Source organism: Epinephelus lanceolatus, chromosome 20, assembly GCF_041903045.1.
Source record: "Epinephelus lanceolatus isolate andai-2023 chromosome 20, ASM4190304v1, whole genome shotgun sequence".
Lineage (NCBI taxonomy): Eukaryota > Metazoa > Chordata > Actinopteri > Perciformes > Serranidae > Epinephelus > Epinephelus lanceolatus.
In genome coordinates, this window is record NC_135753.1 from 35,028,142 (window position 1) to 35,052,046 (window position 23,905).

At 39.7% G+C, this 23,905-nt stretch overlaps 2 protein-coding genes across 4 annotated transcripts in view; one reads left to right on the forward strand and one right to left on the reverse strand.

Annotated features, from left to right (window-relative positions):
- Positions 1-2,963: 2,963 nt before the first annotated feature.
- Positions 2,964-23,905, forward strand: part of ift74 (intraflagellar transport 74) — a 31,456-nt gene continuing 10,514 nt past the window's right edge. The window contains exons 1-8 of one of the 2 annotated variants that reach the window (XM_033639496.2): positions 2,964-3,095; positions 8,173-8,306; positions 8,629-8,770; positions 8,911-8,959; positions 9,103-9,201; positions 10,302-10,362; positions 12,580-12,639; positions 12,833-12,894. In XM_033639496.2, the coding sequence (XP_033495387.2) occupies positions 8,178-8,306; positions 8,629-8,770; positions 8,911-8,959; positions 9,103-9,201; positions 10,302-10,362; positions 12,580-12,639; positions 12,833-12,894 (602 nt within the window). In that variant the 5' untranslated portion in view covers positions 2,964-3,095; positions 8,173-8,177. Of the gene's footprint in view, positions 3,096-5,954; positions 6,130-8,172; positions 8,307-8,628; positions 8,771-8,910; positions 8,960-9,102; positions 9,202-10,301; positions 10,363-12,579; positions 12,640-12,832; positions 12,895-23,905 lie in introns of those variants that run through there. The other variant, XM_033639495.2, reaches the window with a different exon arrangement.
- Positions 13,092-23,417, reverse strand: LOC117265106 (leucine-rich repeat-containing protein 19-like). Of its 2 annotated transcripts, none has more exons than XM_033639498.2 (7): positions 23,272-23,417; positions 19,777-19,887; positions 19,389-19,633; positions 18,292-18,403; positions 17,837-17,924; positions 15,152-15,364; positions 13,092-15,015 (listed from the first exon to the last, which is right to left on the reverse strand). In XM_033639498.2, exons 2-7 carry the CDS (start codon positions 19,876-19,878, stop codon positions 14,696-14,698), a joined length of 1,080 nt encoding a protein of 359 aa, XP_033495389.2. In that variant the 5' UTR covers positions 19,879-19,887; positions 23,272-23,417; the 3' UTR covers positions 13,092-14,695. The 2 variants fall into 2 exon arrangements, with proteins under 2 accessions (XP_033495389.2, XP_033495390.2); XM_033639499.2 differs by having other exon boundaries at positions 19,389-19,636; positions 23,272-23,416.

A 23,905-nucleotide genomic window follows, 5' to 3' on the forward strand; every position in this document is an offset into this window, starting at 1 on the left:
GTTTCATATTGGAATCCCTTAAAATTGTATTCAAGAAAAGAAAGCCTTAACGAAAGATCACGATTTTTTTGGACAAAATAGGCAATAACTTTTGACTAATGTCTTCTGAAGTGGGACTGTTTCATGTGCAGATGTTGGAGTACTTTCCCGCAGGTTGAGGACTGAGAGCAGCTGTCATCAAATAGTCGATTTGCTTTGTTTGTGCCACGGCTGTCGCGTAGCTAAATTTTTTCCTTGTGCCTGTCCACGACCATCTTTTAGCTTACCACTAATTTGAGATTGCACACGGATGTATATAGATATTTTATTGTCGATGCACTCTTCATGGCCCCAACAAGAACAAAAAAGACAGTAACAGCATCCGCGGTGGGGACGGAGGGGCTGGTATCAAGGTCTGATAAGATCAGCTTTTATGTCCATGTACCTTTTAATGGCTCTGAGGGGGAGGAAGTATTTTATCATGACTATTATGACTATTATTATTCTGATTATTAGTATGAGAAATTGAAAAAGTCTGCCTTTTTCATTAGAAAGAGGCTACTGAAGTGAAAGAATGTCTTTTGAGATATATTGTACTAAAGACGCAACACTTTTGTATATGTATTTATCGTTGTGTTCCTGTAGCCTCGTGGTGGTTGTGCTCTCATGGTTGAAGGGATTATACTTTTAAATTGTGACAGCCAGTTTCACAAATTGTGGATGTGCACTAAAGATTCAAACCTTTAAAATCTGATTTTATTTAAGGCGCTGTAAGAGCAGCTGGATTTAAATGTTAAACTGGCAGCATAGAGTTAAATTTAAGACATTTTTAAACTAAATTTGTAGTGCACACTATTAAATCATGCCCGTAAGCCCAGTCTTAAAAGATAATAACGTTTTGACTAGCTGGTTAACTTCTCATTCAGGACACAGTGACCTCTGCAGGTTCAAATGATAAAAGAACCAAGCAGACAGAAGCTAACGCACCTGAAACACATGACACTGTACATCACAGTGGGCAAAGGGAACTTCTTATTCAAGCAGGCACTAAGTGAGGCCAACATGTAGGCCTGTAATTTTGGGAGAAGTGCATATCAAACATGTTGGCTGCTACATATATAGCACTCAAACAGCAGCAACCTGCCCCGGAGAGACACACGCACCGAGACCCTAACACATCCTTGTCTAAGGTGAACTAACCGTAGTTGTCAGGTTTGGCTTGTGTAATAAACGCTCCTCAGTAATCTATCCAGGGAGCATTGTAGAGCTTCATCTACCACCACTGCACTCATGCAAGAGTAACACTAGCTAATAAACGCCTACTGTACCTGCAGAGCATGCTGAAAAACAACAATGGGATGTGTTAGGTAGACTTACTATGTCATTTGCAGAACCTCCTCATTGTTTTTTGTGTTGTTGTTTTTCTTTCATTTTTTTTTTTCATTAATTTGAATTTTATTTTTTGGTTTGGAAAAAAAAGTGTTTATTGTGATTACTTGTTAATTAGTGATGTGATTATTGAACATGAAATAAAATGGACTAAAACTCTCATTTGTCTTTGACTTTGTTGAAATGTTTAAGGAGGTGTTTTTAGTCGGTTAATTTGAGGTTTAAGTTGCACAGAGCTAAGTCCATATGAAACACATTGTCACTTTGACCTTGTCACATCTTAACCTTTAGTCATGGACTTTCTACGTCCACATACGACGTATAAGGTACCCTGGGTGTGTTGGTTGTTGTTCTGGGTAGTGATGGCCAAATGAAGCCTCATGAAGCATTTTCCTTATTTTCTGAGCCCACTAGATGGCGCTCATGGTTTAAAGAGAGAGGCTCAAAGAATGGCAATTTAGTGTGCTTTCAACCTTTTGTTGAACAAAAAGCACCATCTAGTGGGCTCAGAATATAAAGAAAATGCTTCATGAGGCTTCATTTGGCCATCACTAGTTCTGGGACAATGTGTCAAGTTCTGCCTGTTACATCAATGTCTTTCAAAATACACTTGTGTTTTCACAGGAAATTTAATGTTTCCATACAACTAAGTGGTGTTTTTTTTTTTTTTCATCAACAACAAACACATGGTTAGGTTTAGGAAAAAAGAACAGGGTTTGGCTTTAGAGTCCTACAGGATGCGAACACCGCTCTCTCTGGAGAAAGTCTGTGTTCTTTGGACCCATCCACCACTCCTGCTCGCCCCAGTGGGACTGTTGCCCCCTTAACATTCGTCCTTGTCCCACAGCGTTTACCTAGTGATGGCCAAATGAAGCCTCATGAAGCATTTTCTTTATTTTCTGAGCCCACTAGATGGCGCTCATGGTTTAAAGAGAGAGGCTCAAAGAAGGCATTGTAGTGAAGCTTCCAACCTTTTGTTGAACAAAAAGCGCCATCTTGTGGGCTCAGAAAATATAGAAAATGCTTCATGAAGCTTCATTTGGCCATCACTAAGACACGACGGGGTGCCGTTAAACTATAAAAGCAACCAGCTGCCTATCATGCCAGTGTTAACAGATGCCCATTTCATTGGTTTCTGACGCCACAAGTCACTGCCCAAGTGCCAGATTTTGACGACTTTGGAGTGATACCCGGCTCCCGTATGCTACTTTTAAAAGAATGATGAAGATACAAATTGTTCCACCTTTAAGGGGCGGTTCATTCCAAATTAAAAATACATAGATTGTTTTGGTATGAGGTGCCAAATTTTGGAGATATTGGCCGTAGAGATGTCTGCCATCTCCAGCATAATGGAACTAGATGGCACAAGGCTTGTGGTGCCAAAAAATAGATTTGAAAAACTCAACAGCAAGAAACCATGACCTGTTTACTCAAGATGATCCAATCAATCCAATCAATCAAGCACAGTCTTCTTGAGAGGTCTAATCAGCCGACAAGTGACAACACCTGTGTGATGATCCTGAGTGTGTTGGGTTTGAAAAAAGAAATATGAACATAGGGAATATTTCCTGTAAGACATGGCAGTGAACTAGCATACAGAAATCTGCCCAGAGGACACTGAGATGGAATGAAGCCATTGTCAACAGTTTGTAGTTGCACCCCTGCTTTTCCTGCTGTGTCATGATAAAATGTCTCCACAGATTAACGTCTTCTGACTTCATCAACAGGTCAGTAATGTCAGCAATTTATTATCCTTGGATTTTATTTTAACATAAAAAAGATACAAGAGCAATGTTTGGTTTTATATATGGTTAGGTTATATATAAGTCGTGGGACTAATGGTGTTCTGCTTCATCAGAAACAAAGACAGACACTGACCTCTAGGGGAAGTGTGAGGAATAGAGCTGCCATTCTTTGATCCTCTGCATGAGCAAATGTGTACATGCAACATGGTATCAGATGAACAAGACATTACAAGTTCACTCTCAAAATACTACATATTCAATACTTTTTTTTGTTTTTGTTTGTTTCTTTTCCCGGCTGTTGCATGTGAACGTGTCGTTTTGGTTCTTAGCAAGCTACTGTACATTTATTTTTCCTTTCAAACTTCTTTACCTTTGAAACCACCATGCAAACAGTTCCAGAATAAAACTATCACATTGTAATAAATGCAAGGACCATTATTCTATGCTCCCCTGTCTTGCTCCAGGTACAATATGTTGAAAACAAAGAAAACCATGACGCAAGGTGGCAATCTGAATCACTTTTACAAGCCTTCTCTCTCTGTGGGCCCCTCCACCCCATTGGCCCTGATGCAATCACACTGCCCGCATCGTCTATATTTAGCTGTGTCTCAATTCAGTGGCTGCAGCCTTTGAAGGGTGTATTTGAAGACTGATTGTCAGTCCTTCAACTGTGGCCAAGAAATGCGGCCTCCCAGAATTTGTAAGATGCAAGGATGAATCCTTCGTGGCCCAGCCTATCCCAAGGTGCATTGCGCACCAGTTATGATCATATATTAAGTTGAGTTAACTAACAGTTGTTAACTTGTTAACGGTTAACATTCCTATAGGCTAATTTTACCTGAAAACAGCCCGTCAGCCTGAAATATATCAAGCGGCGGTGTCTCCGGTGGTGAATCATCTCCTCAAGTATTAAATAAAAAATATATGCATATACTTACTAGCTTACTCCTTTCGTCAAGCGTCCTTGCGTCCTTCAAAGGCTGCAGCCCCTGAATTGAGACACAGAAACTGTCTGGGAAGACGGAGCAGCAGAGCGCTGAACAGAATGAATGTGAGATTCATTAAACCATTTGTTGATTAACATAGAAAAAGAATGCTCTGTTACTTTGAACAACAGGGCTCTAATTTTACTGTAGAGTGCCAGATTAGATTTAAGAAGCAACCCCTTGTCTGTATAAAAGTGTCACAGACGACCCTGCTCTCCCCTATGCTAGTTAATGGCGAGTGACAAATCATTTTTGATCCTATTTGAACGTGCCAAAAATCACATACATTATATTTGTACATTTAAAAAGTAATTTTGCAAGTCAAGAAAGTCGCAGTTTGTAAAGTTAAGTATAAGACTGAAAGTACGTCATTAGAAAGACTACACACTCAGAAGTCCAAACAGAAGAGAATTTTCATTTAAATTCCACTTTTAAAATCAAATGGCTTAAGAAATGTTTGGAGCAACGGAGTCACTGTGGTATTTTATTCCACACAATTTATTTAAAATGGTAGGTGGCTTAAAATTTTTACTAAGTTGCAATTTTACTGTCGCTAAATTAGCAGTTAAACTTTCAAAGTTTTATCAGCAGGCCTTATTGGCATGAAAATTGTGTTATGTGCATAACTTCTCTTCTCATAAGGAAATAATTTGGAACAATGGCAATATTACTGTCAAAAACAAGACTTTATATGAGGAAGGCTGGATTGAAAGGGGTATATTTTTTGTTGCAGATTTATTTGAAGATAATGGCAATCTTTATAGTTATGAAAATTTCTTAAAAACAAAATCCTTTCCAGTCAAATTCAAAGAATTTGCTTCTGTTGTAAAGGCCATTCCTCAGAATATGCTCGGGTTAATGAAGTGTCACTTAACTTATCAAAAGATTGAGGTTCAGACACCTTCTTTCACGATTAGAGGGATTGATATACTCGATAGAAAATTTACCAATAAGCATGTTAGGAATGCACTTCATAGTTACAATAAGATCTCCCCCAGAGGAAAGTTCTTCTGGAATTCACAATTAGTCAATATTAACTGGCGTAAAACATGGTTGTGCCCCTTTCAAGTCTGTATTTCAAATAAAATAAGAGAACTTAGTTCAAAATACTACACAACATTTATCCTTGTAACAACACAATTTCCAGGTTCACAGACTTGGATGATAAATGCACTTTTTGTGAGACTGAGTCAGAGACAATTGCACATTTATTCTGTATTTGCCCTGTGCCATCTGTCTTTTGGAGGGATTTTGAGAAATATATCTATGAAAAAAACTGGACATATCATCACAGTTGGTCTGAAGGATATTATTACAAGATTTGTATGAAATGATAAGTCTTTGTCCTTTGTAATTAATCTTATGCTACTTAGATAAAATGAGAATGTCCAAATCCCTGCCAAGTTTCCACATATTTCTGGTAGATTTTTATTTGTACATACTTTAAAACTAACACAAAATAAGAAAAGTGACTATATGCTGCAATACCTTAATGACTTGTCATTAACTGATCTCGAGTAAAAGGGAATTTACTGTGCCTTGTACCCTTTACTTCTCTTTTCTTTGTTTTGTTTTTATTTTCATTTTGCAATAATCCTGACAAGACTTGATGTACCCTACATTATATTGATGTAATTATGTGTTCTATTACGTGCCAAATGTCTGCATGTGCCGTACACATTGTTTGTATGACCTGAAATTTGAAATAAATACATAATAAAAAAAAACAAAACAGTCCAAACAGAAGAGAATAACTCAGATCTGGTCTGTGTGTGATTCCGCTGTTGGCCGCTGGGGGCAGCACCGCACTCTCCTCCTTCTACTCTGCTTAATGTCAGGCGAAGAAGATAGTTACTAAGGTAACGCAAACATTAATAATGAGCTGACTTGTAGCTAGCTAGCGTATAAACTTTGAGCGGCAGTTTACGTTTTCCTATCAAGTAAAGGAGCTAACTGAACAGCTGCTACGGTCGGAAATTGTAGAGAGATTTTCTGTCGACGAAAACGACCGAGAAGGAGTTCGGTTTAAGGTACGAAACATTAGCTAGCTTATCAGTGCTGCTTTGTGGTAACGAGCTAACGCTAAAGTTATTTTAACTTTGGCTAACGGTAATGGTGAAGTAACAATTTGGGTATCAGGGACCTACTCCAAAACGACCGAAGTGAGTTTAGCTATAGTTAACATTACGTTATTTCTCATAGATAACGTTAACTTAACGTCGTATAGCTAATGCTAATGCTAAAGCTGTCGGTTGGTCGGTAACGGTCATTGTAAAATCATTACATCGACATATACATAAACGTGCAGGCAGCTAACGTTACTTCTATTTGTTCTTGATATTCAAAGTTGCATGGTCACCAAGCTGTTGGGAATTTATTAAATGGGCAACCTTGCTTTTGTTGTTGCTGCAGAGGATCACACTGACAGACCACATGAAGTCTGTCTGATAACCTCTCTGACTCTGCATCAGTGGTGCAAGTGTAAATGCTGTGTGACAGAGTTTAATCCAAAAGCCAGCCTCAAAACTTGGACACATGCAGCATCATTCAGTTGCCAGGACAGCTGTCATGAATTTACACAACTGCCCTTACAAAGAGTTAAGATTGTGAAAAGGTTTGTGCTCCTGAGTCCAGACAATTCTTCAGTAATATGGGATCTGTGCATCCAGAACAAACATAATTTATATACTGTGTTGCATGTAATATTTTTCTTACATTCTTACATGGAAAGCCCCAGCACTTTATTTCCCATCTTTCCCTCCTGCTCACACTGTGTTAGCTAGAGCAGGCATAGTCATCCATTTTAAAGCCTATCAGAGGCCTGTACTATGAAGCAGGATTTGGAGTTAGCGAGGTGACTTCAGGGTTAACTCCACCCTGGTAACTGATGCTGAACAGCTGACCTGAACAGGTTAACTTCAGAGTATCAGATCACAGCCTGTCAACAACCTGAACTCTGACCAATCATATCGCTGAAGAAAAAAGTATCCATGGACAAAATTCTCAGATTAAAAAAAAAAAGAGAAACCTATATATTGTCATAAGTCAGTAGTAAAAGTAGGTCATTTTATTGTTTCAGGGTTTCATATCCACTGGTTTTCAAACTGAGCTTCCAACAAACACAGAGATCATCTACACACTAAACACCTGACTTTAGCAGCATTTTAACTTGTGCAAAGTTTATTTTATTCCGCAGTGACAGTGTTGATATTTTACACTCTGATTCCATCAGTGCAACTCAAAAAAATGAGACACCTGTGTCGTGAGAACTGGGGGGAAAAAGCTAATATTTTATTATAGAAATGTTGATTGGCTTCCATTATTATAATTGCAAGATTTTAGTCAGATAGACCTCATCAGTCATTAACTAGGCGACTTTTCCACCCTTTAATTTAGTAACAGAAACAGTCTGGCATCACTTCTCAGTGTTTTATGTGACATATTCATCATCATCCAACTAAACAGCAAAAAATACTGTACACTAATGTCAGATATAGCCTAATGATACCGACACATAATTTAACTTTCGGTCGACGGTGAATTTTTGGATAGTATTCTCAATATTCCACATTTATGTTATGAGATTACAGAGTATCATTTACATCCCACGCCACTGACATTTTACTGTCTCACAGTCCCAGGCGCTTTCAGTACCGTTCGATCTCATAACATATGAAGTAGCCTGCTTCATTCATGGTTCAGTTGATGTCGCTTGTAATTAACACCCTAACCTCTTCACTTGAACACGCCCATGGCTGAATAGGAAAACCCAGATTTGCCTGAACTAGCTGATAACCAGCTTTGTAGCGCTGTTTACCCAGATGGCCAATGTTAGGATTAGTCAAGCCGGATAACAAAAAGATATCCTGGGTAAGTTGAACTTGCATCGCAGTATAAGCCTCAGGTGTGGGCAGAGTAGGGAGGGATGGAAGAAATACACAAATGTCTGCATCAGGATTCAAGTCTGACAAGGACTGAGCTGAAGCAGCACTTCTGGGCTTTATGAGTGTGTTTCCACCCATCGTAGACAAATATTTGATTATTGTTACTGTTAATATGTCCACTGGCTTTAGGCATCATGGCGAGTCAGCGGCCTCCCTCCAGCATTGGCCGCCCGATGAGCCGCAGTGGATCTGCAGCCCCTGCTGCTGGAAGACCACCAACAGCCGTCCGACCTCCTCCTACAGCTATCCGTGTCACCACTGGGGTAAGTCAGCTGTGGCTTGGATGCATTTTGGCTTTGAGATACAAGTGCTCTTCCTGGGAGTATATTGGGTACTTCACAGCATCATATCAACCAGAGTAGGGAAGGTACAAAAGCCCAAAAGTATCTCAGCTTTTAATGACCATTTTTATACTTACATGTCTCACATATTTTGCATTTATGATCTGGATGTAATTAGCACCTGATTTACGAAGGCAGCATTTTAATTTCACAATCAGCTGTAACTTTAAACATCAATGTTTCCTACAAATGAGTTAGTAGAATCCGCATTTTATGGAGTTTTATTCTTTCATTTTTAACCCAGATGGTTCCAGGTACGAGTGGTCATCCTGGCATGAGGGGCGGCATCCCCATCGCCACCCCCGGAGTCCTGTCAGCACAGATCAAAGTGACTGACAGGCCTGTGACCCAACAGGGGCTCAGTGGTATGAAGACTGGCATGAAAGGTAACTCTGCAGTGACATCAGCTGACACTTTATACATACATAGATTTGTATTTTTACAGTTTAATGTTAAGGCAGCCATGCTGAAACAGGCATTATATCATTACAAGTCTAACCTCTCCTTCTCTCTCGATCTCTAAAAGGACCTCAGAGACAGATTTTGGATAAGTCCTACTACCTGGGCCTTCTTAGGTAATACAACTATTTCTCCTACTGTCACCAACATAATTGGTCATGCCCTTATTGGTATTACCTTTACCTTTTCTTTAACATCCTATCGATATACACTGGTCACTTTTACTATTTCAAAGTGAATGTTTTGTTGTTGCTGTTAGGAGCAAGATCAACGAGTTAACCACAGAGACGAGCAAACTGCACAAAGAGATCGACAACTACCGTCAGGAGAATTCTGTTTATCTTTCCTATGAGAAGAGGTGAGTGGTGTTTTTACTTGTCAGTGCATACTGTACATTTTGTAATTGGAAAAAAAAAACAGACAGTCTCCTGTGTTATTAAGGTCCACTACATTCCACAGCCTTCTAGTATTCATAAAAATAAGAAAATACACTCACTGACCATACACAGGGACGTGTCTGTAGACTGCACTGAACCATGAAAGCTAGAAATTATAATCTAAAGATAAAACAAATAACTATGCAATTATAATGCATGCTGTGTGAGGAAATAAGATCTATGTGAGAACACAGAGAAACAGAACTCCCTTCTCCGGTCAGGAAATGTCAAGCTAAAAACACGCTGCACACACTAGACGCGTGTCGTGCTGCAGCAGCAACAGATGACCACGCAGAGTTATTACTAGTTTTACTGAAAGATCTGTACTTCCTCCACCTCTGCATTATCTAAAATCACGTGGGGACAGCCCCCAATTAAACTTGATTTCTCACCTGAAGAGCAGATCTGTCCAGGAAGTATCTTAATGGCTGTTGTTTTTATATTGACGGGATTGTGGGTTGTTTAGCTTGGGATGTCTCTCAACCTCAACAACGAGTGTCTCCTCATCCATTCTTCATCACACATGAGACAGCAACAGTATGTATGCAGTATGTATGTATGTCTGTATGCATCCATGGTGAGGAGAAGAGTCGAGCTGCCATAGGAGCAGAGAAAAAGAGCTGCTTTAGGAGCTGGTATGTACAAGCAGAGAGTCTGTGGAGGAAAATTAATTTAATTCCAGGGACGGTGAGGCTGGAAATAGGACAGTGGTGTGAAGTGTCGCAGGGCAGCATGTCAAGGAGTGTTAACGTGTGTCTAGTCACCACTGGTGTGGGGTTGTACATCAAAAATAAACAGGGCACATTTTTTGACATGCAGTGTTTGCCGCCGGTGTGTTTGGGCCTTGAGACAAATGGATCTGAAACCCAGTCTGTTTGCGCTGTAATCCCATATGACTACGAGGGCTCTTGAAATAGATTGACCAATAGAAAAGATTAATATTATAATGAACAACTGCATAAAAATGTAAATAAAAAATTCCTTAATTTCCATCCCTTTGTTGTTTTCTTTCCGCTCTCAGAGCTGAAGGCCTGGCTGGAGAGATTAAGGATCTACAAGGGCAGCTCGCTGACTACAACATGGTAAATAACTGTAAAGAAGAAGTCTTAGTCATTGTCCATAATTACGTTCAGTGAGTAACCACTGGAAAATAATCTTCACTTCCTACATCCTGGATATTAGAAGCAACAAACTGAACAAGTATCAGAACAATATCAGAATGTAAATTGGGGGAAAAGGTAAAGCAATTAAAATTTGGTCACAAACAATAAACAATATCAGAATATTTTTACACTTTGTGTATTAAGCTGAAGTCATCCACAGTGACTTCTAGTGAGTGAGTGTAAAAATGGAGAATGATTAGCTCAAACAAATGACAGGTGGGAAAGAAATCCTCCAGCTCAGCAGCTGAATGATGGTAAAGTATATTTGGTCAGTTTAGTTTGATCGATTAGACATAATTTGAATGTTAGCGGTGTACTTTAAAGGCTTAAGTGTCTGATATAATACAAGGTGCCCCGATTTAACACTTAATGAATCACACTGATATAGTGTTGTTTTTGGCGGCCTGTTTTAATTTTAGTTTTAGTCTAGTCTTTGTGTCAAACTGTCATTTTAGTTTTTATTAGTTTTAGTCACGTTCATACTCTTTTTTGTCTAGTCAAGTCTCAATCAACTAAAAGTCTGAGCATTTTAGTCTTATTTTAGTCAGAATAATCCATGACTATTTTTGTCTCGTTTCAGTCGACGAAAACTGATGACATTTTAGTCTAGTTTTAGTCAATGAAAATTGTATTTTAGTCTCTTTTTAGTAATGCAATTCTATTATACCCAGTCAATATAGTATAAGTATCTAGTATAGTATAACCAAACCAAAATTTTCTTTTCTAAATTAGCTCCTAATTAGAGCTAAATATATATTTATTTATACAACAGTTAGTTCCGACCAAGTAATTTGATTGGACGAGAGGCATTCCGTGAGTGCTGATATAGAGTATAACATCACTGGGACTTGTAACAGGAAAATCACTCCGCTCACAGGTGTTATAAGTAAGGGATAATGTATAATGAGCTGGTGAATACTGGGAAAATAACTCCCGAGAGGGGAATAGAACCCCGACGCGCACCCTGCCCTGCCGGCAACGGCTGAATCTCCTTGTCAGGGCAGCGTCCCTAGCAACGCTGGGCTACATAGCAACGGTCATTACACAGTAATATCAGACCTCTGAATGCTGCGACTGACCAATCAGAATACAGCATTTAATAGAGCCGTGTAATAAATATAAATACAGCCGTTAATTAACCAACTGTCACACTCTACATTGACACAAACTGACACTATAGCGTTACACCAAGAAGATGGATATTTTCCCCAAAATTACGTTTGAATTAAATTATGAGTGGTTGTCAGGAGAGGACGAGGAAAAGGAAAGCCAGGACTCTTCTGTGCAGACCTCCAGGTGTGTTTGTGTAACATCAGCCGACCTCGATAAACTGGAGTGGAGTAAAAATGAAGTGATAACGGTCAGGAATTATCAATGATTATCTGATGAGGTACTGATGAGGATGAGGGAGAGTGGAAGCTGAATCCGGCTGTGCCAACATCCAGGTTTGCCAACGTCTCATCAGCCGAACTGGACGAAGTTACACAGCTTCAGATCAATGAAAATACAAAGTAGCTTGTGAGTTCCTGGTGTGTGCCGCGTTGCCTGGCAACAGACTGGGGGAACTGTTTTTTTTTTTGCGGAGCTACATAACATACTTAAATAATTTATTTCATCACCTTTTGTTAACATTTCCTTGCTCAGCATTGCTGTTTAAGCTGTTGTTGAACTGTTGTATAAAAGCAATATCACATGAGAGCGAGTGATGATGTACTGTATATCGTCACGGCTGTAATCCGCCTGCGCAGTGCGACGCACAGCCTAGGAAACGGAAATACTGCAAAATAATAATAATAATAACGCGACTAAACATTATAACGTTATTTCGTCTCGTCTCGTTTTGGTCAACGAAAATGAAGAGACTTTTTAGCAGAGGTTTTATTTTGTAAACCACATTTAGTCTCGTTTTTATTCGTCAACAATATTGCATTATATATTTAATTATAGTTATCGTCACATGACCACCATTTACGTTGCGTCTCGTTTCGTTTTCGTCACGTGATAAAGGTTCGTTGATGACGATATTTAGTCATACTTTTCGTTGACGAAAGCAACACTACACTGATACACAGCTTAATTTCTGTAGGTCATGTTTTTACATTTTTTGTAGTTGTTTTTGTTTGTTTGTATTTGCAGCTGGTGGACAAGCTCAACACCAACACAGAGATGGAGGAGATGATCAATGACTACAACATTGTAAGTTCACCATGTGAGCAGTGTGGGAACATTTCTGACACCTCTTGCTTCACCCTTTGAAACTGGAGTGACATCACTTTTCTTGAGCTGCGTTCAGACGCCTTTCACAAGTATTTAAACTATTCTATCATTGCAAATATAATGAGAATATCCGCTCATCCCTTTCTTTTGTCTTCCTCTCTGTGCCCCCCAGTTGAAAGCCCAGAATGACAGCGAGGCTGAAAGCATCGACAGCATCTTCACTGAGAGGAGAGAGTAAGTGCTTGGGGGACATTTAATGCGGGCTACTGTGGGGTAACAACACAGCTGTAATGCTGGGGTTTACTGGGGATAGACTTAAAGTTGGGAAATCCTGTTCTTAACCTTATGTTTAATGCTGTTTGTTCTAGAAACAATAGCCAATGTTAATTCATGAAATAAAAATGATGATAGAGGAAAGCATAAGAAACATGTTTATTGACTTTTAAAAGGTTTTAATGTTTGCATTGGTGTGATCAATGATTGATTTAGGAAATTGATCATTTTCATGTCAAGCTCATGTCTTTCTGGAATGTTAGCTGTATTTCACATTTGAACAACAGACACACCATACAAGGGAGCATGAACGCACCGCCAGCGAGAACTTGCTGTAATATTGCTTTGCATGAAGAAAAACAAAAGCAGAAGGCTAAACAGATCTGGAAGAGAAAACGGTTGGGGAGACACTGTTAGTGCAGGTTGTTTATTCTTCAGCAAAGTTAGATTTTAACTATCACTTTTAAAATCAGTCAACAGTAGCATAAGCTCTAAAGCTCAGTTCAGACCACAGATTCATGATGAGATGAGTTGAAACAAACAGCTACTTGCAGTGCGCCGTTCTGTAATATTCTAAAACCTGCTGGTTCAGACCAACGCAGCTAGATGAGACGGTGTATCATCTCTAGTCAACAACTCTCTGTACTTCTGTTTCCAGCTTGTCAGAGCTTATTTTGTGGCTGAATATAATTTGTAGCTTCTTCAAATATAAATGAGATAGTGATAGTGAGATACTGGCTACAGTGATGAAACAAAACCAGCATCAGATGGACTGTATTCATAATGAATACGCCACATAGTATAAATAACCAGCACCAATTAATCAGTCAGTGAAAATGTGTATGTGTGAGGGGGGGGCATTAGCACATACAGCAAGCAGCAGCAGCGACCCACCGTCTGACACTGGCACACTGTGAGGACAGAAACAGAGGGCTCAGCGGGGATAGAGCACCTGTCGCAGCAAGCAAACACGCGATCTGCGGTCAGTTTGACTTGACCAGTCGACTTTAATACAGGCAGATTGGCTGTCGAAACAGGTGACGTGCTTTACGTTCTAAAACTAGCCGCTGGCTGTTTGACCAGCTGAGTGTCCAGCTTGAGTCAAGTTTAGACCGGCCAGTTCACACCATGGCAACGTTTCTCTGCAGCGTTCTAACTCAGTTTTCTCTCATCGCGAATCTTCGGTCTGAACTGGGCTTAAAATGTTGCTTGGCAACACTGTGAGCTGCTTTGTACCAAATATCAAACATGTTTGAAATAATCAGGTGGTTTAAGACTGGATCTGTAAACCTCTCAGATTAACAGGTAATCTGGGCTCAACACTGGTACCGTTTATGGTCCCAGACCGGATTTCTCCTCCAGTTGTCAGGTGGGGTAGATCGAGGATCAGTAAGCCCAAAATTCCTGTAATCTGAGCCAGGTTTAGTTGAACAAGAGCTCAAACGTTACAATAGAAACAATACAAAAATATTACAGAAGGAGCCACAGACACAGGTCAGAGTTTGGTGACCCCTGGAATGGTAACACTAACTAGTGCTTAGAACATCAGTAGTGAAATGATTTTATTCATCCTCAGGGTATCCACCTAAAGTGATGTGTACTATACATATCCCATCTCAAGGCAATGTTCATTAGGAGCCACACAGCAGTCCTACATTTAGCACCTATTTAAAGTACACAAGTGACAAATTTTCCTCTTGTGACGATTGCCTCGTTGCCCCTCCTCGCCTTGTCACTTGCTCACCAGCTGCTGTTTGCTCTGTCATGGTTCTCCTAAGTCTCCTTCCCTTCTGATGTATGGATCCTCAAAATATTCATCTTCCTCTCCCTCCTCTATCTGCCCATCCTCTTGCTCAAAGGTGAATGTCTGATGGGTCATGTGTCTCCCTGTCTCTGAGAAGACTGTCGACACGGTGTCGTCCTGGTCCTCTTCTTGGCGCAGTCGCCGATGACGGTAGTTGTGGAAGAGCTTGTACCAGGAGGGGCCCTTCATGCCACATGCAATGAGCATGGAGGTGCATAGTGCCAAGGCCATAACACATGCCGTGAACTTCCATGTGTTGCTGAGCACAGGTGTCTGGTCTAGTTGGGGTTGGGTCATGGAGACAGAGAGGAGAGACCAGTGTGTTAAGGTCGTTATGTTCTGTTTGTGCATCCACATATGTAATAGAAGAGCAGGGAAAGAATAAGAAAATACGCAGGTCTCTCTTATTCTTACCTATGTTGATGTTGCGGTTCTGGCTTGATGTCAGAATGGTCTTCACCACAGTAGATGAGCCCCAAGACTGTTGAGGGGTGACTGGTTTTGTGGTTGTTTGTGGGTCTGTAGTGTCGATAGGTGGGGGTGATGATGGGTAACACATGACTGTAGCCTGCAAAAGATCTGTCCCAGCCTGCTTCTCTGGAGAAGCACAGGTGACTTGTTGCCCCCCTGTAGAGCCACACATATACAAGCAATTTAATTCATGAACATTTACTTAAGCTGCTCAAACATGCACCCCTTTACATTAAGCTGACAGCAGTTTACTTTATTCATGTCTGAGTAAGCACCCAGGTCACTTTGACGTGTAAGTCACCACAACAGTCTGCGCTGACGACAGCACGGCGCATTGGAATGCTGTCAGATTAACGTAAAGCACAAGGTAAAACTTACAGAGAGATTAAATGCAAGTCTTCTGCCACCTTCTAAGACAACTGTAATACATGGATTATCTAAACCATTGTCTGTTAAGCACAGCATCAGTTTATTTAGTTTGGAAACAGTGTGAAAGAGGCAGTTTTAAAGGGGAACAGCTATATTAAGAACTCCATTATGACATTTCCATGAGCTAGAATAGTTTAAAGTATTCTAGATTCACATTCTAAAGTGTGTGGAGTTGCTCCACAGACAATGAATGGGAGACTGATTTTGTGCATCTGCAGAATGTTTGTCTCCTTTTTTTAGACCCAGAAGAGCTTCATTAAGCAGGCAGACTGACCATGACGTTGACATGAATAACTTCTAGGTAGACAACTGGCAATTTCTCAATGGCAGAGAAATGTGATTTAAGCAAACTTGTTTATTTCTATGGTCATTTTCAACCCTAAGTGTAAGGTTTAAACACTATGGTCTGACCTATCTGACATTTCTGCTGTGTTTATTGTAAGTACTGTGTTGCTTTGCTAACATCTGTGATAAACCAAATCTACTGCTGTGGACAGCGGCCACAGCAAAACACATTTCAGCAGCCTAAGAAGACCCACCTAAAAAAAATTAGGGCTGTACCCAAATATTAGGATATTCGAATATTCGTTTCTATGGGTAGGCATATTCATTATGAAAATTTGGTATTCGATATTTGTTTTTTTATTTACTTATTTTTTATTTATTTTGTGTTTACATATTTTTTTGGTGCTAAATGTAGTCTTTCTGTTGTTGGTAAATGTAGGTTATCAATAAAAATCAAAACTTTTAAATTGCATTGTTAAAAATGTGAAAATATAGTATAGCCTACCAACTGAGCTTGTGCACGGCACGCTTGAGCGCATCCGTCTGAGGCTGTGGATCAATGCCAAGTTTTACCACTTTATCACTATTCCCTCTAACTTGTAGCTGTTTTTTCGTTATCTTTTGAATTTAATATGAATTATGGAACCGTTTTCGTCAATGTTTGTTTCCCCCGTTTTGTACAATAAATTATTGTTTAAAGTTTCAACAAGTTTCTTTTGGAGTGTGTGACACAAGTGTGTTTTGAAAACGACCGCGGACTGTCACCTGCTCAACGCATCAGTACCTTCGTATGCCGTGACAGTAATAGCCAATAATGTCAAAATATCATTTACAGACTGATTTAACAGACGATCACTGCTGCCTGACCCGCAGGTCCATTTGCGGGTCCCGCGGGTTACGGGTCGACCCGCGCATCACTACTCAGCTCAGTCTATAAAGGCTGTACACACAACAGTAAGGCTATAGACATTATATTCTATTCAGGCCGGCAGAACCAGCAGCGCATCGGCTCTACAGTGCACGGCACTGCTGATTAACCATTTTATTGCAGCACAGAGTGTCTGCCAGCAACCAATAACTTGCAGAGGCTTCCTACAACTTGTTTCAACGGTTCCGATTTAATCATAAAACAAATTAAACAGGATGACTAGCCAATGTGAAAATCAAAAGAAAGCATAGAATAATGTACTGAAGGAGACTGTTGTGCCATCACATTTTTTTGTGGTTTGAGAGCAAAGATCCGGTCACCGCTGTGCAAAACTCCGCAATACAATTAGGTCCGAAAAACCCCGGAGTCCCAAAGTTATTGTAGACAAACATTGTGATTCAGTCTGTACTAAGAACATTCCCCTTGATGCTCTCAGTGTCATCTTTAACATCTTTCCCAATTCTTGGTCATTGTAGCAGCTCCAGACTTTATTTCCCTATGACATCACAAATTTGAGTTTTAGCACTCTAGCTTTTGGATATAGGAGAGATTTGTTCATGTTAACTAATATTTTTGGTCACACACATAGGAATAATTAGTGATGGCCAAATGAAGCCTCATGAAGCATTTTCTTTATTTTCTGAGCCCACTAGATGGCGCTTTTTGTTCAACAAAAGGTTGAAAGCACACTGAATTGCCATTTTTTGAGCCTCTCTCTTTAAACCATGAGCGCCATCTAGTGGGCTCATAAAATAAAGAAAATGTTTCATGAGGCTTCATTTGGCCATCACTAGGAATAACATATATGAACTTCGAAAATGTGCATTCTTCCCCTTTAAGGCAGAGAGTGATGTTCTGAGATTAGATCAGATCAAGCCCTAAATACAAGTATTCCTATGAATAAGAGTAGATAAGAATTCTGAAGCAGCCTGGATAAGGCCCACCTGTCAGTTTTATTTCTAAAACTTTTTAAGGAATATTATTACCTGTGGTAACTCCGGCTGCTGTGATCTCCTCAATACTGCTCAGCAGCAGACAGGAACAATTCCAGGGGTTGTCCTGTAAGTTCAGCACCTAATGAGATCAGACAGGGTCAGGTTAATGGATTGATAATAACTTGGGAAAACAAAATATACTTGGCCAGGTTTACACTTAGTTGTCTTTTGCACAGAAGCAACTTTAGTCCACCAGTGACTACGCATTTGATGAACATTCTTTGAGGACCACATTTTTGTCTTTCCCATAGACAATAACGAGCTACAGTACAAATATATTTAAAAGGTTTTATTTCAGACATTGGAGAATTAGACCAGAACTTCAGGTTAACAACATATTGTAAACATGATGATGAACTCTGACTTTTCTTTTTAAACTTGGTCCTAATAAATATTGAAAGCGTTGCACATTGGGAACACTCCCAGGGATTTTGGGGGGGGTTTACCTGTAGATTTTTCAGCTGTCTGAATAGCTGTGAAGGGACACTGGCCAGCAGGTTGTGGGACAGGTCCAGCTCGGTGAGGACATCTAGGCCAGAGAAAGACTCTGGGTCCAGGCTGCAGTAACACCCAGAGGTAGAATCAGTTGTGAAGCAGTAATTAATGTAGGCATAACAGTGTTAGTGCATATATCTCATCATGTAACAGCCATAACAGTCAGTGCGTGCACATGACATCAGAGAAAATCGATATATCGTGTTAGTCTGACTAAAACCCGACTTTTAAAATACATGTTAACATGTTCGTCTGACTGAAATCGTACTAAATGGAATTTCTCAAAGTCAGACCAACACACCCAGATAATGTGATTGGGAGTTGAATTCCTCCTGCATGTATCAAATCAGTCAGACCCAAACTAGCCTAGACGCTCTGAGCATGCTCCACAATTTTCGCCCTGGGCTTTGACCCAGAAGTCCAATAGCATCAAATGTGTAACAGAAGTAGAAGCCAGTAACAACATGGTGAAATCTACATCCAGAGCTGTGCATTTTTGGACAGACGAGAAGACACAGTTCATGCTGTGTCAGCTCAAAGAGTTAAATAATTTACAATACATGTGTGGGAGGAAGAGGAATGGCAGCCTCGTCAAAAAGTGGCAGAACAGCTGGACAACTCTCGAATGTTTGGTCTGTGACGTAATAGGTCAACAGGAAAGGTTCCAATACTAACAAGCTGAAAGGGGGCATACTTCTGCTGATAAATCAACTCCCCACAACAGTAGTCCAATTAAATGGCCTAATCAAGCCTTAACTGTAGTTCGACTTAACTGTGCATGTAAACGAGTGATGCAGCTATTCTCTTGGCTAATCAGTAACAGATATTTATCCTTATTTTGATCTGCACATTTTTAGAAGTCTGGAGCACTACTGAGTTGTAACTCTTCTCCAAGTTTTATAAAATGTGAAAATATTGTCCACTTTGAAAAATCTAATAAATTTAGTACATTTATACATACCAGCATCTTTATTTACTTTTCCAATGTATTCAAAACCTGATAAAATTAGTATATAGACTACAAGCTAGCGTATATTTTTAAATTTACCTGCTGATTTTGTTCCTGGTCAGCGACAGCACTCTGAGGTTTGGTACCACAGAGAAGTATTTGGCTGGTATACTGGTCACCTGGTTATCATCCAGGTGGAGCTCTACCAGTGTGGGATAAGTAGCCAGGGCCAGTCTGTCATCGTCACTCAGAGTGATCAGGCTCTCCTCAATCACCAGTTTAGTAACATTGGAGCTGTTGTCATTATGAGGAATGACTTGGAGCTTGCTGGTGAAGTTCTTCACCTGCTGATGGATGAATGGACAGTGATTATAATCAGTTAAACAATCCAGATAACAGATGAACCATCATTGTTCTGGGCCAGAGTGTCCACACCAACATATTTCCACTTCCTGCAGTTTAAAAAATTATAAAGAACATTTCCTACCAGGATGTCGTCTCCCACAGCCTCAGCATTACTGCCATGTATATTCATCGCTACCACTGCAGTCAACCACAGCACAAGAAGAGGTTGTCGGTAACTCTCCATTATCCTACCCTGAAAAAAATGGATAAAACACATACTTTATATGGAGGATAGACGCCTCTGTTTTACCTGGGTGCTGAGATGATCGGTCCGCCTGCCTAAACAATCAAATTGTTTTTCTTCTGCTGTGCTACTGACATAATGTTTTAGCTCTGACCATCAGCCACTAAGTCACTCATTCAAACCAGCTATTCTTTCATTGCCAATACTGAGTTTGCATATTTGATTACGTTGAGTTCACATTTTTAGTTGAAACAGTTTCACCACTGCTTTTTAATTCCAGTCTGTTATTGCCAGGTTGGTTGCAGTTTATCACAAATCATTTTTTTGCACTCAAAAAATTAGAGTAGAAGCAGATAAAAGAAATATTCATAACGCCACAATAAAAGAACTGGCTCTACAGGTTTTGTATTATTTTTTTGTAGAGCTGCATCAAAAAGATTATTTTCATAGAGTGTTTGATGTTTAGGCCTTAAAATGTCAGTATATAGTTAAAAAAAAATAAAATAAAAAGGTTTTCCTTAAACACATTAAAAGAAAGAGCAGCATGCATGGCAGCAGTGGGGGGAAATCTTTTTTATAGGTCGAAAGTGAAACAGCTTTCATGTTACAGCTATCACTGTAAACCAAACTCATTTTAGTTCAGGGGCCACACACACTTTCATCTCAAGTGGGCCGGGCCTCTAAAACCACTGCATAATAAGCTATACATATCAACCTCTTCAAATTTTTCTTTCATTCTGAAAATGTCCATCCATTTACCAAACAAAGAAAAAGGAAAAAATATATGCAAAATCAACAACAGTATGTCTTAGTTTTCCCACTTTCAGTCAGTCTACTTCTCACTTTCATTACGTGACTTTTTTCATAATTTTCCACTAAAGTGGAAGCTATTAAAGAAGCAAGTCATCCACTGCCTTACAATCTTAAGTTTCCTCAGCAGCAGGATTCCACTAGTATTGTTTGAAGATGGAAGTCTGATATAGATTCTTTTGTACCGAAGCTGCTGGTTGACAATATTTTGCATAATCAATCAATCAGTCAATCAAACTTTATTTGTATAGCACTTTTCATACATTAAAAATGCAGCACAAAGTGCTTCACAGAATAAAAACAAACAAAAATAATACATATATATATTGAAAACCCGCCCCTCCCACCCCCACATATAAACACACACACACACACACACACACACAGTCAATATAGTCAATAACATGGCTGGGCAGTGAGGAACCAGGTGAGGAAAGAACCACCTATGGGGAGCCATCCACACTGAGAGGCGCTACAGCCCACGGCCACAGGGAGCGCCGCCACAGAGACAACCCCGACCAGACAGACCGGGGTGGACTCCACACATGGAGATTAGGAAAAATTAAAGAGTTAAAGATTAAAATAATATTAATAATAATAATAAATAAATAAATAAATAAATAAATAAATAAATTAAGATTTAGAAACTAAAATGCATAAAGATTTAAAAATAAATCATTTAAAAGCATTAGAAAGTAAAAAGAACATATAATAGAAGAATTAAAAGAGTAAAAGAAATCAGTTAAAAGCTAAATTAAAAAGGTGAGTCTTGAGCCTCCTTTTAAAAACATCAGCAGTCTCTGCAGTCCTGATGCTCTCCGGCAGGCTGTTCCATAAGTGAGGGCCATGATGGCTGAATGCAGCCTCCCCGTGGGTTTTTGTTCTAACTCTTGGAACAATTAAAAGGCCGGTGCCGGAGGACCTCAGGATCCGCGAGGGTTGATATGATAAAAGCAGGTCAGATAAATAAGATGGCCCAAGACCGTTAAGACATTTAAAAACTAATAAAAGAACCTTAAAATCGATCCTGAAATACACGGGGAGGCAATGCAGCGATTGTAAAACTGGTGAAATGTGCTCCCGCCCTCTGGTCCTCGTCAGCACTCGTGCGGCTGAGTTTTGAAGTAGCTGCAGATTAGAGATGGTCTTTTTGGGAAGACCAGACAGGAGGGCATTACAGTAATCTAAACGACAAGAGATAAAAGCATGCATCAGCACCTCCGTGTTAGCCTGAGAGAGAAACGGGCGGACTCTGGCTATATTCTTAAGATGATAAAAACCTGTCTTTGTTACATTTTTGATGTGTGGAATAAAACTAAGCTCAGAGTCAAAAATCACACCCAGATTTTTTACACATTGTGAAGGTTTAAAATCTTGTAGTTTTGGTAAAAGTTTCTCTCTCTGGCCTTCAGGACCAATAATTAAAACCTCTGTTTTGTCCTGGTTGAGCTGTAGGAAATTCACTGCCATCCATGACTTGATATCTAAAATGCAGTTAAAATGACTTGATATCTAAAATGCAGTTAAATGTTTAATATCTTTAAATATGACCATAGAAAGTACCTATTGTTATTCCAGAGAGCTGTATTCTGGTCAGGGCTGGGAAAAAACTTCTAAGGCAGTACTTAACATGACATAACTGCTTACTGTTTAAATTGCTCCTGAAACCTCTTAGTAGTGATGGCCAAATGAAGCCTCATGAAGCATTTTCTTTATTTTCTGAGCCCACTAGATGGCGCTCATGGTTTAAAGAGAGAGGCTCAAAGAATGCCAATTCAGTGTGCTTTCAACCTTTTGTTGAACAAAAAGCGCCATCTAGTGGGCTCAGTAAATAAAGAAACAAAAAAACAAATGCTTCATGAGGCCTCATTTGGCCATCACTACCAATTAGTGCTCTACCTCTGAGCCACAGCCGTTAGTGCTCTTTAAATATATACCTTTTAATTCCCTTCAGTTTTCTTAATCTATTAAAGTGTAAACAACATAATATCCTGGACACTAACCTGAATATGAAACCTGTCATGTCAACACCTTAATTGAACTATGACCAGGACATCAAGTTTTCATTACCACTCATGCATGCACGTATAATAGACCGACAGATCTGCTGACACATGAAACATGATCAGAGTGCAGTATAAAATCTGGGTCAGTGAGTTCTCTTTTTAAAGGACGTCACATACTCATCAATCATGCCGACACATACACTGAAGTCTCTTATTTTCCTGATGTCCTTAGGAGAAAACAAACACGTTGAACTTCCTGAAACTGAACTTAAGTGAAGACACGCACACCTGTACTATGTGTCCGCTAAGCAACCTTTAATCTGCATATAGTACAACATCTGTCAGTGTCTCTACTGTTGTTTTTCTGGTTTTTCAGGGTTGGAAAATAAGGTTGGTAAAATATGAAAGCACCTGCTAGATTCACTTTACTCATCAGACAATAAACAACGACAATCTATTAAGTGACTGGAAGATTTTGTAATCGACCAGCCACAGTGGCAGGTGGACAAACAAGATTATTTCAAGCTCTAATTCTGTTACTGCTCCGTCTCACTGAATAACAACCAAAAACACTTACCTGTACTTCTAGAGGCACTTAGAGGAAGTTAAGTTCACTTGTCACCGCGATGCAGCCAGCACAGCAAACGACCTTTGTTTCTTGTCGTAAAACCTGAGGGCTGACATGTACTTCTTCTGCTAGCTAAACATTTATGATTGATGAAGGCAGTCCTTCTTTCTTTCTTCTGGTTGGAAGTACATTTTAACCATGTTGGACGTGCTGCTCATTTAGAAATTGAAATAAATGAGAAGTTGTTTTTCTAATGAGATAACCTGGAGAAGGAATATTGTAATAGATGAGAGTTGGGAGGGAAAACAGACAAAGGGGGTTTGAATTATGTTAGAAGAAAAAAAACGAAAGGCGAGTTGAACAGAAGGTAGGAGTGTAATTTGACAAAAGTAGAGAAGAAAGAAGCAAGCAGGGTTTATGGAAAGGAACTGGGACAGGCAAGGAGGTAAGGGAGAAGGAAAGGCAGCGGGGAAGCAGTGATATCCCCACTCCGTCTTACATCTCTATCACTGTTCCTTCTCTGCATCCTTTCTTTATCTACTCATCTGTCTGTCTTATCAGCCCGGGGTTTGAATGTGGCCGAGGACCTTTGTCACAGGTCTCTGTCTCGATGCTAACGACTGATGAAGGCAAAGTAAAAAAT